Here is a 13,907-nt window from a genome sequence, read left to right on the forward strand (position 1 = left end):
AGGCTAGAGACAGAGTATCCCCTGCGCAACATGTTCAAGTTATTTGTATGCGCAGTTTGTCAGGTAGATATGAAGCCTGGTGAAGGCATTTCTGTACATTCTGGCTCCTCACATGGTGGAAGAGTGCGGCCCTGGGAAGGTCCGTTCCTTTGTCCCAGTTGCCTCATGAAGAGAGATGCGATGGAAGGGAGAAGGTCTTCAGGAGATATGGTAGTGGACATTTGATTGATGCTAATGTTAACTGCTTGGGTTCTTTATGCTAAAAGTTGGTGCTTGGTTCAGCTTCTAGAAATGCCTCATCTTGAGTAGTATGTTTGTTCTCCAAAGAGGATTGTTTTGTAGTTGGGAATTTTCCACCTTCAGTGCCTTGTAGAGTTTGAAGCATCGTTACGACATTTAGGTAAATTCAACATCTAATTTTGAATACCACTGGAGGCTACACGTATATGCAGATTCGTCCTCCGAGTGCACTGTAGAAATCTACTTGCTTACCATGATGATAACGCTGCTTTAATTCACTAATCAGAGGTTCAGCTGAAAGCTGGATCGACTTGAGAGAAGACGTCATTGAGCATGACGGGTATTGATAGTAAAGCTGCTCCCTATTGCACCTCCTGAGCTGCAGCACAGACATAGTCACTTCCCTATAACGGTGAAAGCAGCTTTCAATGTTCTTAGGTATTATTAGCTGATATTTTTTCCCTTAAAATTCTTTTTTGTGAAAATCAGAAGGCTTGTTTTTTTCTTTATTCTGTTGCAACAACCTGTCACTGAATACAGTTTATCCAATGCATATGCATCAGGCTTCCATGTTCACTTCCTAGAAGGGAAGGATCTGTTCTAACGTATTTACTATTTGTTAGCTTCTCCAGCTCAAAATTTGCTAAGAGATGCATAAACGTTTGTTGAAGTGTGTTTGTATCTCACTAATGTAAATGATCAAGATTACTGAAGAAAGATATTCCACCATTAGCATCAGAGTGGCATCATTAATTTTGATTGAGTTTTTGTTTCTTTCTTGTTCAACTCCGATTGGTGTGAATCTGCCCTTCATATCCAACGGTGCTAGAAACATTCATTTTGTTTAGCTTCATTCTCATGGTTATTATTGTTTTTTCCTTTGCATTTAACCTCTGAATTTTTGCAACTCCAAAGTGTTATCGAGCTCTTTGGTAAGTCTCCTGTAGGACGATCTTTTTTCGACCCACTAAAAGGAATGACCTTTAATTTGAATAAAAGCACACTTGTTGATTGCAGTTAAAGGAGGGGAGAGTGCTTAGCCCACTGTGTGTGTGTGTGTGTGTGTGTGTTCTAAACAGTTTTATCCTGTAAACCTCCTAAAAAGATTAAAATGTGTTCGGTAATCTCTACTTACAGATGTATTTATATCATTTAGTTGGAAACATGCATTAAGTGAGGTACTTTTCATGTTTATATTTTTTTTAGTTCGATAAAAAATTAATTGGCTCATATCGCACTAAAACTTGATGATAAGAAAATTCCTGGTTAAATTATTTTGATCTAAAACGCAATTGTTAGAAAAACAATGATAAGTGCATGCACAGGTTTAGATTAAGCAAAAAAATACGTGTAACTGTTTTTTTTTAAGCTTTTGGGATATTTAGAAGGTAAAATACCTGTAACTATTTTTCATATATGCATGCAAACATGTGCACACCTACCAATCTTTCTATATGAAACCCTTTATTTGGGTAGAAAATGTGTGGGTCCCACTCACGCTTTCCCGCTTTCAACCCACGCAATAAAGCGTGCTACTTTCGTGTGAAAGATGCTTTTCACATGAATCATCTCCCATGGATGGCTAAGGTTATTCAATATCTCCTCTAAAGGGGAAGGATCTCTCTTTAAGTCAACCAACCAAAAACTTCCATCCCTCCTCATATCTCTCTTCCTTTGTCTTTTACAATCTCTGCCTATCAATTTTTCTACATGTACATAAAAAAACGATGCCAAGATGATAAGGTTGAGAACCTGGCCTTATCTTCATGGCGTTGCAATTGATCGGATTATCCAAATCTCTAACCAAAAGTCCAAATACATCCAACATGACTCCTTGTCTTTAGCTTGAAGAAAATAAAATAAAAAGTTTTCTTTTTAGCACAATCTCCTTTCCCAATTCCTCAATTCCATCTCTTTCTCATCTCCTAACGCGTGGGTTTGTTCACAATGTCTCCTCAAGTGAGGCCTGGATCTTTGTCCGGATAAGGCACTCTAGTCAACTACCCAGCTAATTTGAGTGCATGGTTCCCTGGCATTATGTCTAGGGTGCACCCACAAATCCGGCCATGTTGGTCAAGGTCCTCAAGAGGAAAAATAAAAAAGATGGCCCCCCAGATATATTTGTTCCTTCCTTTAGGGTGCATTTGAATGTTGTGGATCTCCAAGGAAATGGGCGAGCACATGGGCCCATGCCTTAATCTAAACCACCTCAGATATAAGGATATGAGATCCTCATAAGAGCCTGAAATTCATACATTTGGTGGTTTGGTTTTGGGGAGGCGGTTGTGTGATCAGGCTTTGGGGAGGCGGTTGTGTGATCAGGCTGAACACCTTACAGGTGTTGGGTCCTTTTGAACTTGTGGCTGTTTAGTCCAACTTTTGGGGGACCGCAGTCTGAATTGCTATATAGACAACCTTGAGTCTCAATGACTAGTCACCTTTAACTTTCCTCCTCTTAATGGAGGGGAGCAGCTACTATATATGTGGCACATCCTGGTTGAAGCTGAACACATATAATGTCTTTGGCCCCTATCATTGAATGTGCTTTATTAGTTTTGGACCAGAAATCTGTGGGTTTGCGATCTCCAGATTTCAAATCCCGTGTACCTCAAGATCCTCGGATGTGAGATCCATTGGATTCCATCATACCTTTGAATAATTCTATATAAGCTTCAACTAATGCAGGAAAGCAATTTACCCCTCTTAGCTTTTTGCAAGTCATTTTGTGACTTTCATTGCATGCAATCACCCAACCATGGACCAGCCCTTCTTCACTTTACAGAAAGCAAGCAAATGAACCGAAGAATAACAACAATTTGCATGTTTTGTTTCCTTGTGCACTTACTTTGGCGCTATCATAAACAAGTGATGAGAATCAATTGGTGCAAATTCATGCATACCACATTAATACCTAAGCAGACGTTAACGTGCAAGAAAAACCATTTGTGTGGACCAACACTAAGGGCATGTCATGTGGATTGAGTAGGGATGACAGTGGACTAGGGTGGATGCGGGGGACAATGTCTCCAACCCCGCCCTGTCTCAAAATTCTGCCCTCCATCCACGCCTTCATCCGTTTTGATTTTAACCTTCATCCCCACCTCCATCCCCGGTCCAAATGGGGCGGGAACCCATTTCCCCCGGTCCACTGTCATCCCTAGAGGAGGAGGTCGAACCGTCAAAGGTATTTTAATTATTTTATTTACGGGGATCGGAGATGGGACAGGATGGGACAGGATAACAAGTCCATCCCCGCCTCCATCCTCACACGTGTTTTTATTTTAACCTCCATCCCCATTTCATGTTCTCCATCACCGATCCAAACGGGACAAGGCAGGGCGGGATCCCATTTCCCCCCGGTCCACTGCCATCCCTAGGATTGAGGCGTTAATGGCACCTTTTTTTTTCTTTCTTTCTAACACTTTTTTTTATCTTTTGAACCTCTTAGCCAATAAAAAGCAAGGCACTTGCCCACAAGGGCTCTGCTCATCTTGTAGGGGGCGACTTACAAATGTCACCAAATTAGCCCCAAAGGGGCTTGGCGTAGTGGGATGGGACGTAAGCTGCTAGGCAGGTGGTCTGGGTTCAAATTTCATTAGTGTCACCCCTTGCTCAAGCCAATGCATGACAACTCTCCGGAGGCAAGGGGTAAACCCATGGAGTTTTACGCTGCTAGGACAACAACCATAAGTATGGCAGGCAAAGCCAACACGGCTAGGTCTCTATTCTTGAGGGTGATTTCTCCGTGTAAATATAAAAAAAAATGTCACCAGATTGAACGGACGTGCCATGGGTTCAAAAGCCATAAGGGGTACCCTTGCCATGAGGTCAAAGCCGGGAGTACTCCCCAATGGGTAGGGGGACCTCAAGGGTTTTAGCAACTGAAGACTTACCAATGCTTGGAAGGGAGGGAGGGATATTTCGCAATTGGCTTATAGCCGAAAAGAAAAAAGCAGGATACTTGGTATTCAATTTGTGTTGCAAACAAATTTGGTCTTTCTAGCTTTTCACATTTAATAAAATTAATTAATTTCCTGTTTTTGAATAACAAGGTGCATGCACAATATGCGGAACATTCCTCACATGGAATAGGTATGTTTGTGAATATGATCGTGAAACTTGTGAACTTTGGAGTTCTCAAATCATGTATAGTAATGGCTTGGTTTGTACTCTCTCTTTTGCCTTTGCCACCTTTGTCCCTATGTCACATGGGCTTTGTTTTTATTGGAGGATTCGTTCTAGAGAGGAAAAGTTAAGAATGTTCGGCTATAAGAAAAAGATCAAAACAAAGGAATCTTTACTCTGGCAATGAAAGCGACTGCCGACTTGAGACCTTATATACTTGGCACTTCTGTGGGATGGTAGATTCTATTTATGTATTTTCTAGTCATTATTTTGACAGTTTGAAACTACTAGTTTACTGAATTGTTTTGCATGTAAACAGCTAGTATAATCTGTCAGTTCAAAAATACCCTAAAAGTTGAGCATTAAGGTCCAAAAAACTGTTTGTTGTTTGAATCCACTACACTTAGAATAACCAACCCTTGCACAGCCATATGAATAGGTTTTCCAAAAAAAGCCTGAATTGATCCGAATCCAATCATTTTGAATCGGTTTATCTTCGAAGATGATTTTTTTTAAATAAAGAAAAACAGAAATACAAAACTTATATGGGCCGATTCAGCTCCAATTCAGGCTGTACGGAGCTCCACCGAATACAGCTAAATCAGGTTTGAAATTTTAAATCAGCCGATTTTGTAGGGAGCCTGAAGTGATCCCCAATTGGATTCAATTTTGATAATATTGGTTTTCGAGACATATGCTGACAAGCCAATCAATCCCCATGTTCACATGACAAGAAAAACAAATCACTTGGAGTTCTTATTTAGCATCAGTATTATCATCACCATAGTAATCATAAGTTTAACAGTGTTTCATGGTCATCATTATCAAGTCATGTGTCCTGTCTATAATGAAGACTTGAGGGTCATTTCTGTATTTACGTTTTGTTAGTCACATGATATCATCCAAAGATTCAGCTTGTGCAAGCAACATTCATTGATTTCCACCTGAGGGTACCCTAAGGTTATTCTACACACTGACGTACATATGTCAGCTGCATGCATCATATGTTCCTCGGTTTGTCCATTGCTCTTCATCATATAACCATGTAAACATAGCATAATGTTAAGGCTTTAATGGTGCCTATACAGTTTGACTTCATAATCCCAACCTTTTTACATTTATTTGATGCTGAGATTTTTATATGGAAAGCCGACATAGACCTTAAAGTTTGGTTGTTTTTTTCTTGCTTACTGAGATGCCTTTGCTTCTTGGATCCACTAGAATTTGCTGCCCTCAAAAGTCTTATGTACAGCCGAGCTCTATAAATAATTTGCCTAACTCCAAATTTTCTTTCAGCTGTTCTGTTTCGTTCTTGCAGTAGCTGGCATCTTTTCTAACTTATTATTAAATAGAAATCATGGTGCTTCTATCTTCTTCCATGAATAATGATTAGGATAGAAAAATGCAGTGAATCATATAAAAAAAGTGAAGCTTGAGTATCGGTTTGTAATCTATATAGAGGACTTCAAATCTTCGAGCTTAGAGCTGTTGTTGGTACTAACTAGTCAAATAGCTTTGTGATCCAAAGGTTTATTGGCACATGGGCAAAATGCTATTTTTCTTAGTAGGACAAAACCCCTTCTCTTGGTTTATTCAATAAAAAAAAAGAGAAAATCGTATGCTTTTCTCGGCCGTGCAATGCATGTGAACTCTTGTATCGATAGGCATTATCTATACAAGGGAAACTCTCTCTCTTTCATTCTTACCTTATATAAGGGAAGAAACATTCAAGAGAGAGAAACAACTCTCTCTCTCTCTCTCTGTACAGTTTGCGCCATGGAAGGCCAAAATCTGAAGAAGAGCGAACAAGAAGAAAAGGCTCCAACTCGGCCAACTTCCATCTCTTTGCCGCAGTCACCACCATCATCCTCTTCATCACCTACCCACGACTTCGAATTCACTATCTCCCTGTTCCCTTCCATATCTCTGGACAAGCACAACCCTCCCTCCTACGAGATCGACCTCTGCCCCGCCGACGACCTCTTCTACCAGGGCCACCTCCTCCCTCTCCACCACCACCTCTTCACCCCCCGCTCCTCCTGCACCTCAAAAGACGAAGGCGCCCATCGCGACGCACACCAGCCCGAGCTTCGCCAAGATGAGAACGATGCCGGCGATCAAAAGAGTACCACCACAGAGGAGAAATCGAGCTCGGTTAACGGCGAGAATTCGACAAGGAGGAAGCCGAAATCCTTCTCTTTGTTCACTCTGAAGAAGGGGTCTAAGATGAGATTGAAGTCAGCTAAAGCTGTGTTAGAGAGGTATTACGTGAAGGTGGTGAAGCCTTTCTTTATAAGGAAGAACAAGGAGGCGGAGGACGACGGGAGGAGCAGCTTCGGAAGGCAAAGATGGAGCAGGCATTCGTCTCACTCGTTCTCGAATCAACGGTCCAGATCTTCGGCTCCTTGCTCCACCATGACCTCCCCCGGCAACAGTGGTATCCTCTGTGCTATACCGTCTTCGGGTAGTGACAGCACCATGGAAGACCTGCACAACGCAATACAGGCGGCCATTGCCCACTGCAAGAATTCCATTGCTGTCAAGGAAGATCGGCATACTTAACTTGCTGTTGAGCCTGAGATGTGTAGGACTTTAGGAGGGAGGGAGAAGGATATGAAATTTTTCCCTTTTTCCTTTGTGTTAGTTTTGCATGGTATATATCTATATATATAATTAATGGAAAGTCACGCTATTCATTCTTTTATCTATTCTTCTTCAACGAACTCAGGAGATGTTTGTGCAGATGAATTATCTGCAGGGTTGTTGAGAGAGGGAGAGCGAGTTCTTGGCATTTCTCTCTCCTTTTTATTTCTTCCCTGTTATTAAGGTAAGAACGAAGCCGATGAGAGAGAGAGCTTAAATTTTACTTGGAACTTAAATTTTACTTGGAACACATTCCATTCCCATGACCATTAGTGAGCAAGTGACATATACTAATCAATGAACGCTCCCTGAATGTGTGACAGAGTTATGTGTTCTGGGAGAAAATTGATCAGGTGGCCGGGTACCTTAGATGGCAGTCTGTTCCAAGGCAGCTTTGGATGCCGTTCATCCTTCCGATGAACAACCCATCAAGGATCACCCCCTTGACTGGTGATGTTTTCTGGACGCACGTGCCCTTCTGGCAGGGAAGTGAAAGATTGAGAATTGAGACACTCTTGTTCATTGATTTCTTAAGTGCAGCACTAAATTTTTTTTACACCTTACCACTCTTAATCCCATTATTGCAGCATAATGCACTTTTGCAATTATTTGTTCCTAAAGATTTTTTTCATAGGCAAGCTGGGGTTAGGCAGACCTCTACCTGTTATACAACACCCGTTATACAACCACACCATTGGGATTTGAACTTGCAACGTTCCAACACAAGATTGTTGGAGAGAAACCCAAAGGTGCGAAAGACTTCCCCTCTATGTAGATCACTTAGGAAATTCAACAAATACTTCGCATGCACGTATATAAGAATGCCCTCACTACACCAAATCTTGTGCAACCACCACTATAATAACATAACATAGAATGAAATAAAAGAGAAAAAACATAAAGGAGATCAAGCAAAAAAAAAATGTAGTGATTTAAATGAAAAACCCTCTCTTGAAGAAGAGAGAAAACCACAGGGCCACCGCAATAAGTCCACTATGTAAAATCGGTTACAATGAGTTCTTCTCAAACCTTCAACTTGAGTAATCACTCTCTTTGCATATAAAATCACCCATTTGCTCTCTAGATGAAAGAAAAAGCTTTCTTCTCTTTCTCACACACCCACAAGCATGTTGATGAACCACACATCAAAACAAATTACTCAAAAACTCTCTCTTTTACAAAACAAAAAAGATATAAAGGCCTAACTTACTGCACAAAACATGGACAAATATAGACTTCTCAATCAAACCTCACATTTGACTTCCTACAACAAGGAGAAACAAGGGATAAATGAATCCTTTCATATGAGGATGGACCCATATCCAATAATCTCCCCCTTCCATACTCATCAAGGGAGGTATCAACTCACATAGTGTTTGACCCATCTTGCCAATCATCAATTAGCGGCAACACCTACCAAGCTTCAACAAAGCTCTACTTTGTCCTTTGGTAAGGTCTTCATCAACATGTCTGTTGTTCTTAGTGTGAATCTTCTTCAGCTACACCAACTTCAACTCTAAAATATTGCTCACCCAATGATATCTCAAGTCAATATGCTTGCACTTGGAATGGTACGTCAGATTCTTGGCTAAATGTATAGCACTTTGACTATCACAATTAACCACAAACTCTTTTTGAGCTAAGCCCAAATCTTTGATGACATTCTTCATCCATAGTATTTCTTTGAATGCTTCAACTGTGACGCTATACTCGGCTTCAATAGTAGAGAGCGCAACACACTTTTGCAATTTAGATTGCCATAAAACTGCTCCCCCTGCAAAAGTAAACACATAGCCCGATCACTACAAGAATTCTACAGATTAACGACGGACGTTATCTGATGCTTATCCATCGCAAATCCGTCATTAAACTATTTAGCGACGGATTGACGATGGCTTAGCGATGGATAACGTCCATCGTAATTTTTTTGTCGCTAATTAGCGACAAAACTGATCTGTCGCTAATTCACGACGGATTAGTGAATGCCATGATCCGTCAATAATCCATCGCTAAATAAGCACTGATTTTGTTTTGTGACAGATACATATCCGTCATTAATTTATCGCTAAAATTTAACAATGAATACATATTTGTCTCTAATATTCATTGCCCATTTAGCGATGGATTAGCGATGTATTACATTCTGTTGTAAAATATCGGTTGATTCAGTTTTTAAGACAGATAAATATCCGTCCCTAATCCGCCGCTAAATTGGCGACCGATATTATTCATCACCAAATACTGTCACCATTTTGAGACTAAATTTCTTCAAAAAATCCATCACTGAATATTAGCGACAAATAATATTTGTTGCTAATCTGTTATAAAATTTAAAAAAAATAAAACAATTTTGTTTGAAATATAAATATCAAGAAAAAATTTCTTGTTATACAGTTTATATAACCTGTGTATAAAAAATAAAGTACACATAAAAAATACATATACAAAGTAGGTGAAACAAATTTAACAACCCAGTATAATCCTTGTCAAGTTCTAATTAGTTATAAGTGAACATATACAAAGAGTTTCTTTTGAAACAACAAGTACGTGAAACAAATTTAACACATGAAGCTAATCTTGCCAAGATTCAGAGCATCATCCTCTTCATTGTCTCGATCTACCCCTCCATTCATGCATCCATCAGCTCTTCTATGTTGATCATCTCTAGCATCCTACAAGAGAACCTAAATGTTAATATTGTTAAACAAAATATAATGAAATAAATTATATGCAATGCACCTAATCTAAGGCAATTAAAGTAACATGGTTGAATAACACATAGACTAACAATAAAGTGAAGGACATTAACAGAATTCAGAGGTTGTCAAAAAAAAATTATAGTAATGAAATCATGCTTATATGTGTTCTAAGATTGTCAAAAAACTTTCATAGTGATTCAATGATGCATATATGTATTATAAAGTAGTCAAAAAATTTTTATAGTGATTCAATCATGCATACATGTGTTCTAAGGTTGTCAAAAAAAAATTATAGTGATTCAATCATGCATATATGTGTTCTAAGATTATAAAAAAAATCATAGTGATTCAATTATGCATATATGTGTTCTAAGGGTGTCATAAAAATTTTATAGTGTGATTTAATCATGCATATATGTGTTCAAAAAGTGTCAAAAAAATTTATAGTGATTCAATCATGCATATATGTGTTCTAAGGTTGTCAAAATTTTTTTATAGTGATTCAATCATGCATATGTGTTATAAGGTTGTCAAATAAAATCCATAGTGATTCAATTATGCATATATGTGTTCTAAGGTTGTAAAAAAAAATTATAGTGATTCAATCATGCATATGTGTTCTAAGGTTGTCAAAAATAAAATCATAGTGATTTAATCATGCATATATATGTTCTAAGGTTGTCAAATAAAATCCATACCGATTCAATCATGCATATATGTATTCTAAGGCTGTCATAAAAATTGTATAGTGATCCAATCATACATATATGTGTTCTAAAGGTGTCACAAAAATTTATAGTGATTCAATCATGCATATATGTGTTCTAAGGTTATCAAATAAAATTAATAGTGATTCAATCATACATATATGTGGTCTAAGGTTGTAAAAAAAAAATCATAGTGATTTAATCATGCATATATGTGTTCTAAGGGTGTAAAAAAAAAATCATAGTGATTCAATCATGCATATATGTGTTAAGGCTATCATAAAAATTATATAGTGATTCAATCATGTATATATGTGTTATAAAGGTGTCAAAAAAATTTATAGTGATTAAATCATGCACATATGTATTCTAAGGTTATCAAATAAGATTTATAGTGATTCAATCATACATATATGTGGTCTAAGGTTGTCAAAAAAATTTCATAGTGATTCAATCATGCATATGTGTTTTAAGGTTATCAAAAAAAATTATAGTGATTCAATCATGCATATATATGTTCTAATGCTGTAAAAAAATTTTGTAGTGATTCAATCATGATATATGTGTTATAAGGTTGTCAAAAAAAAATCATAGTGATGAAATCATGCTTATATGTGTTTTAAGGTTGTCAAAAAACTTTCATAGTGATTCAATCATGTATACATGTATTCTAATGCTATCAATAAAATTTCATAGTGATTTAATCTTGCATATATGTATTCAATCATGTATATACGTATTGAAATCTAACAACATGAAACTAATGGCATGAAACTTTAGATATGTATTGAAATAAATGTTATACGTACCTAACGAGCACCGAAGCTCATGTTGAAGGTATATGAAGTTCCATTATCTCAAAAAAAGTTGCACAACTCATTATGGACAAGGTTGAGAATTGATTCATGTATAAAGTCATGCATTGTGTCCTGAAGAAGCTGGCAGACACCATCCTAAGAAATAACAGGGTCAACTAGACGCTGAGAGTTGATGCTGGCGGGAGAACTCTAAGAGATCTGACTGCAGGAAGCAACGACTGTTGTAGTGTTCATATTACTCCCAAACTCGAATACATGACTTTTTTTGGGTTCACAAGTTGCAGTTACCCATGCTGCAAGATCAAAAGGTGAATGCTAAGTGGAGTTATCACCATATCGCTCTATCATCTGCTACTCGTATGACTTCTACAAAGTAATGATTATAATATGAATTAATAATTAATAATTATAATATTTATGATAATATAATTCATGGTAACTTGTATATTATAATATTTATTAATACAATAAACACATACCATTGTCACTCTCGCCTTCTCTTATACGAATTCTCCCGTGCTCTTACGTTTATGTGTTTCAACAAACACATCATTGTAAGGTACATGGCCTCCTTTTTTTGCTTTCTGTAAGGTTTAATGATAAAAAAATCAATTAGAAACTATGCATAAATACTTATAAATTTGACTATATATATATATATATTGATGAGTTACCATTATCTTTTGGTGGATCTCAAAAGTCTTAGAACCACCTGTGTGTAGATGGACATCGAGCATCTTCGCTCAGTTTTATGCAACCTTTGCTGAGCGGTTTCAAAATTCATAGCACGCCCACTTGTCTCACATTGCATCCCAATAATCTGACCTGATAGTAGAAGGCACATGGCCCTTCTATTGTAGTAGATCATCTATTTTACCAGCTGCTTTTATTGCTATAGTTTTCATATTGTGAAGCATGTTGACAAATCGATTGGCAGTCATCTTCTGCCACACTAGCCTTGTGTCTTGCTCCTCGAAGTGATTCGAAACCTACAGATAATTTCAGAAAGTTAGTACACATGACTATAACAAAAAAATAATTATGAAACACATTAGCTATGATAAATGATTGTATACCATGAATGAGGACCATAATCTGTCCAACACTCATTTCGGGTACTCTTTCTATTGAGTGACCAGTCTTGGAAGATGCTGAACTAGTAACTTTCTAATTTCTTGGATCACTTCTTGTGGCTCGAATCTCGCACTGCATATGAATTGGTACACATTAACAATCGACTATCGATATACACTATTTATAAGATAAGTATTGGACAAGTGACAATGAAATACTTACGGTCGACTATCGTTATACACTAACAACCAAGTCTTGGTTGGGTCCAAGACTCAGCCACAACTCTGGGGTTGACATTTCTCCATACTGTCATCTGTAGATCTCATATAGCAGTAGCCTACGTCTGTACTGCCTCTGTGAGATCGTGTAAGGCCTTAACCAGCTCATCCATTTGGGTTTTCAATGTCATCTAATAATCACAAAACAATTTATATATTAACAACAAATTCAAAGCTAAGAGTAACATTCTACTTACACAGCATTGTCGAGTTGCTTGAATGGGGTCGTGAATCATATTTTCCTAGATCTGTCTCTGATACCAAAGTTGTAATGCCTTAAAATGTATCCAATTTTTAAGGTAATTTTTTAATATTTAATTAAAACCTTGATCAATGTTTCATATTTGATCCGGATTGGATCTAATTATATTTGGATCAAACCCAAAGTATATCCAAATTCTAAAGTGGATTTTGGGTTTTTTTAAGATCTAGATCCACATGCCAAAACCATCTACTTTCAATAATGAATTATGGATCTACTCAAGATCTAGATCCAAATACTATATCCAACTACTTTTGTTAATAGATTTTGAATCTAACTAAGATCCCGACCAAAATTCTAAATCTAAATAGATTGTAGAATTAAATTTCAAGTTTTAAAACTTATTGAAACTTTTAATTTCACTCAAGCTCATAATTTTATTTGCTTTACATTAGATTCAACACTAAAAAATTAGGATAAATCCTCAATTGTTTATTTAATAATTAATGAAAATTCATAGGTCTTACACTAACACCTTAAATAGTTATGTGGGATGTTTCACCAAACAGTTCGTGAGCGTCCCACAAGTAACACCTGAATGGTGTGTGGCCTCTTTGCTTTTATACAAGAATTCGTGGAATGAGTTCCTTGTTTATTCAACAATAAAAGCATAGATGCAACAATGATTTTAATTTATATCATATTAAATGCAAACAACCCAAAATAAAATCAGTCTCATCGTCCAAACTCAATTATGATAAATCAGGCTTGACACAACATAAGTTCAATCAACACCCAATTTAGAAATAACAGAGATTCATATGAAATATCAATGCATAAAAATAAGATTCGGCAATTTTTAAATGCAAATAAGTACCAAACAAAATTGTTCTTGATGCCAAGAAAACATATTCACACCAAAGCTATTTGCATACTATTTTAGTGTGAATGTAAAGTCCGTGAATCATACAAATATAAACCTTGCCCTAATCAAATTCTAAAATAAATATTTAATCATGAAACAAAATTCACGCAAGAGCAAGATTGAAATTTATAACAACACATTGTATTCAATTTTGTGGTCAATCAATCAACACACATATATAAATTGATATCAAGAA

The 13,907-nt window shown here is 37.1% G+C and overlaps 2 protein-coding genes across 8 annotated transcripts in view; both read left to right on the forward strand.

The window, feature by feature from the left end:
• Positions 1-993, forward strand: part of LOC149841199 (putative protein phosphatase 2C 12) — a 46,537-nt gene extending 45,544 nt beyond the window's left edge. For all 7 annotated transcript variants that reach the window (XM_090003663.1, XM_090003660.1, XM_090003664.1 and 4 more), the window contains one exon: positions 3-993. In XM_090003663.1, the coding sequence (XP_089859789.1) occupies positions 3-225 (223 nt within the window). In that variant the 3' untranslated portion in view covers positions 226-993. The remainder of the gene's footprint in view (positions 1-2) is intronic.
• A 5,148-nt stretch (positions 994-6,141) lies between these two features.
• Positions 6,142-6,927, forward strand: LOC149841200 (BRI1 kinase inhibitor 1-like). The gene has a single exon (XM_090005212.1). The coding sequence runs from the start codon at positions 6,142-6,144 to the stop codon at positions 6,925-6,927; it is 786 nt and encodes a 261-aa protein (XP_089861338.1).
• Positions 6,928-13,907: the final 6,980 nt, after the last annotated feature.

The sequence above is a fragment of the Nuphar pumila genome, chromosome 4 (assembly GCF_984573655.1).
Source record: "Nuphar pumila chromosome 4, dmNupPumi1.hap1.1, whole genome shotgun sequence".
NCBI lineage: Eukaryota > Viridiplantae > Streptophyta > Magnoliopsida > Nymphaeales > Nymphaeaceae > Nuphar > Nuphar pumila.

Coding starts and splice junctions, on each gene's coding strand:
- LOC149841200 (XM_090005212.1), top strand. CDS start 6,142: ATGGAAGGCCAAAATCTGAAGAAGAGCGAACAAGAAGAAAAGGCTCCA.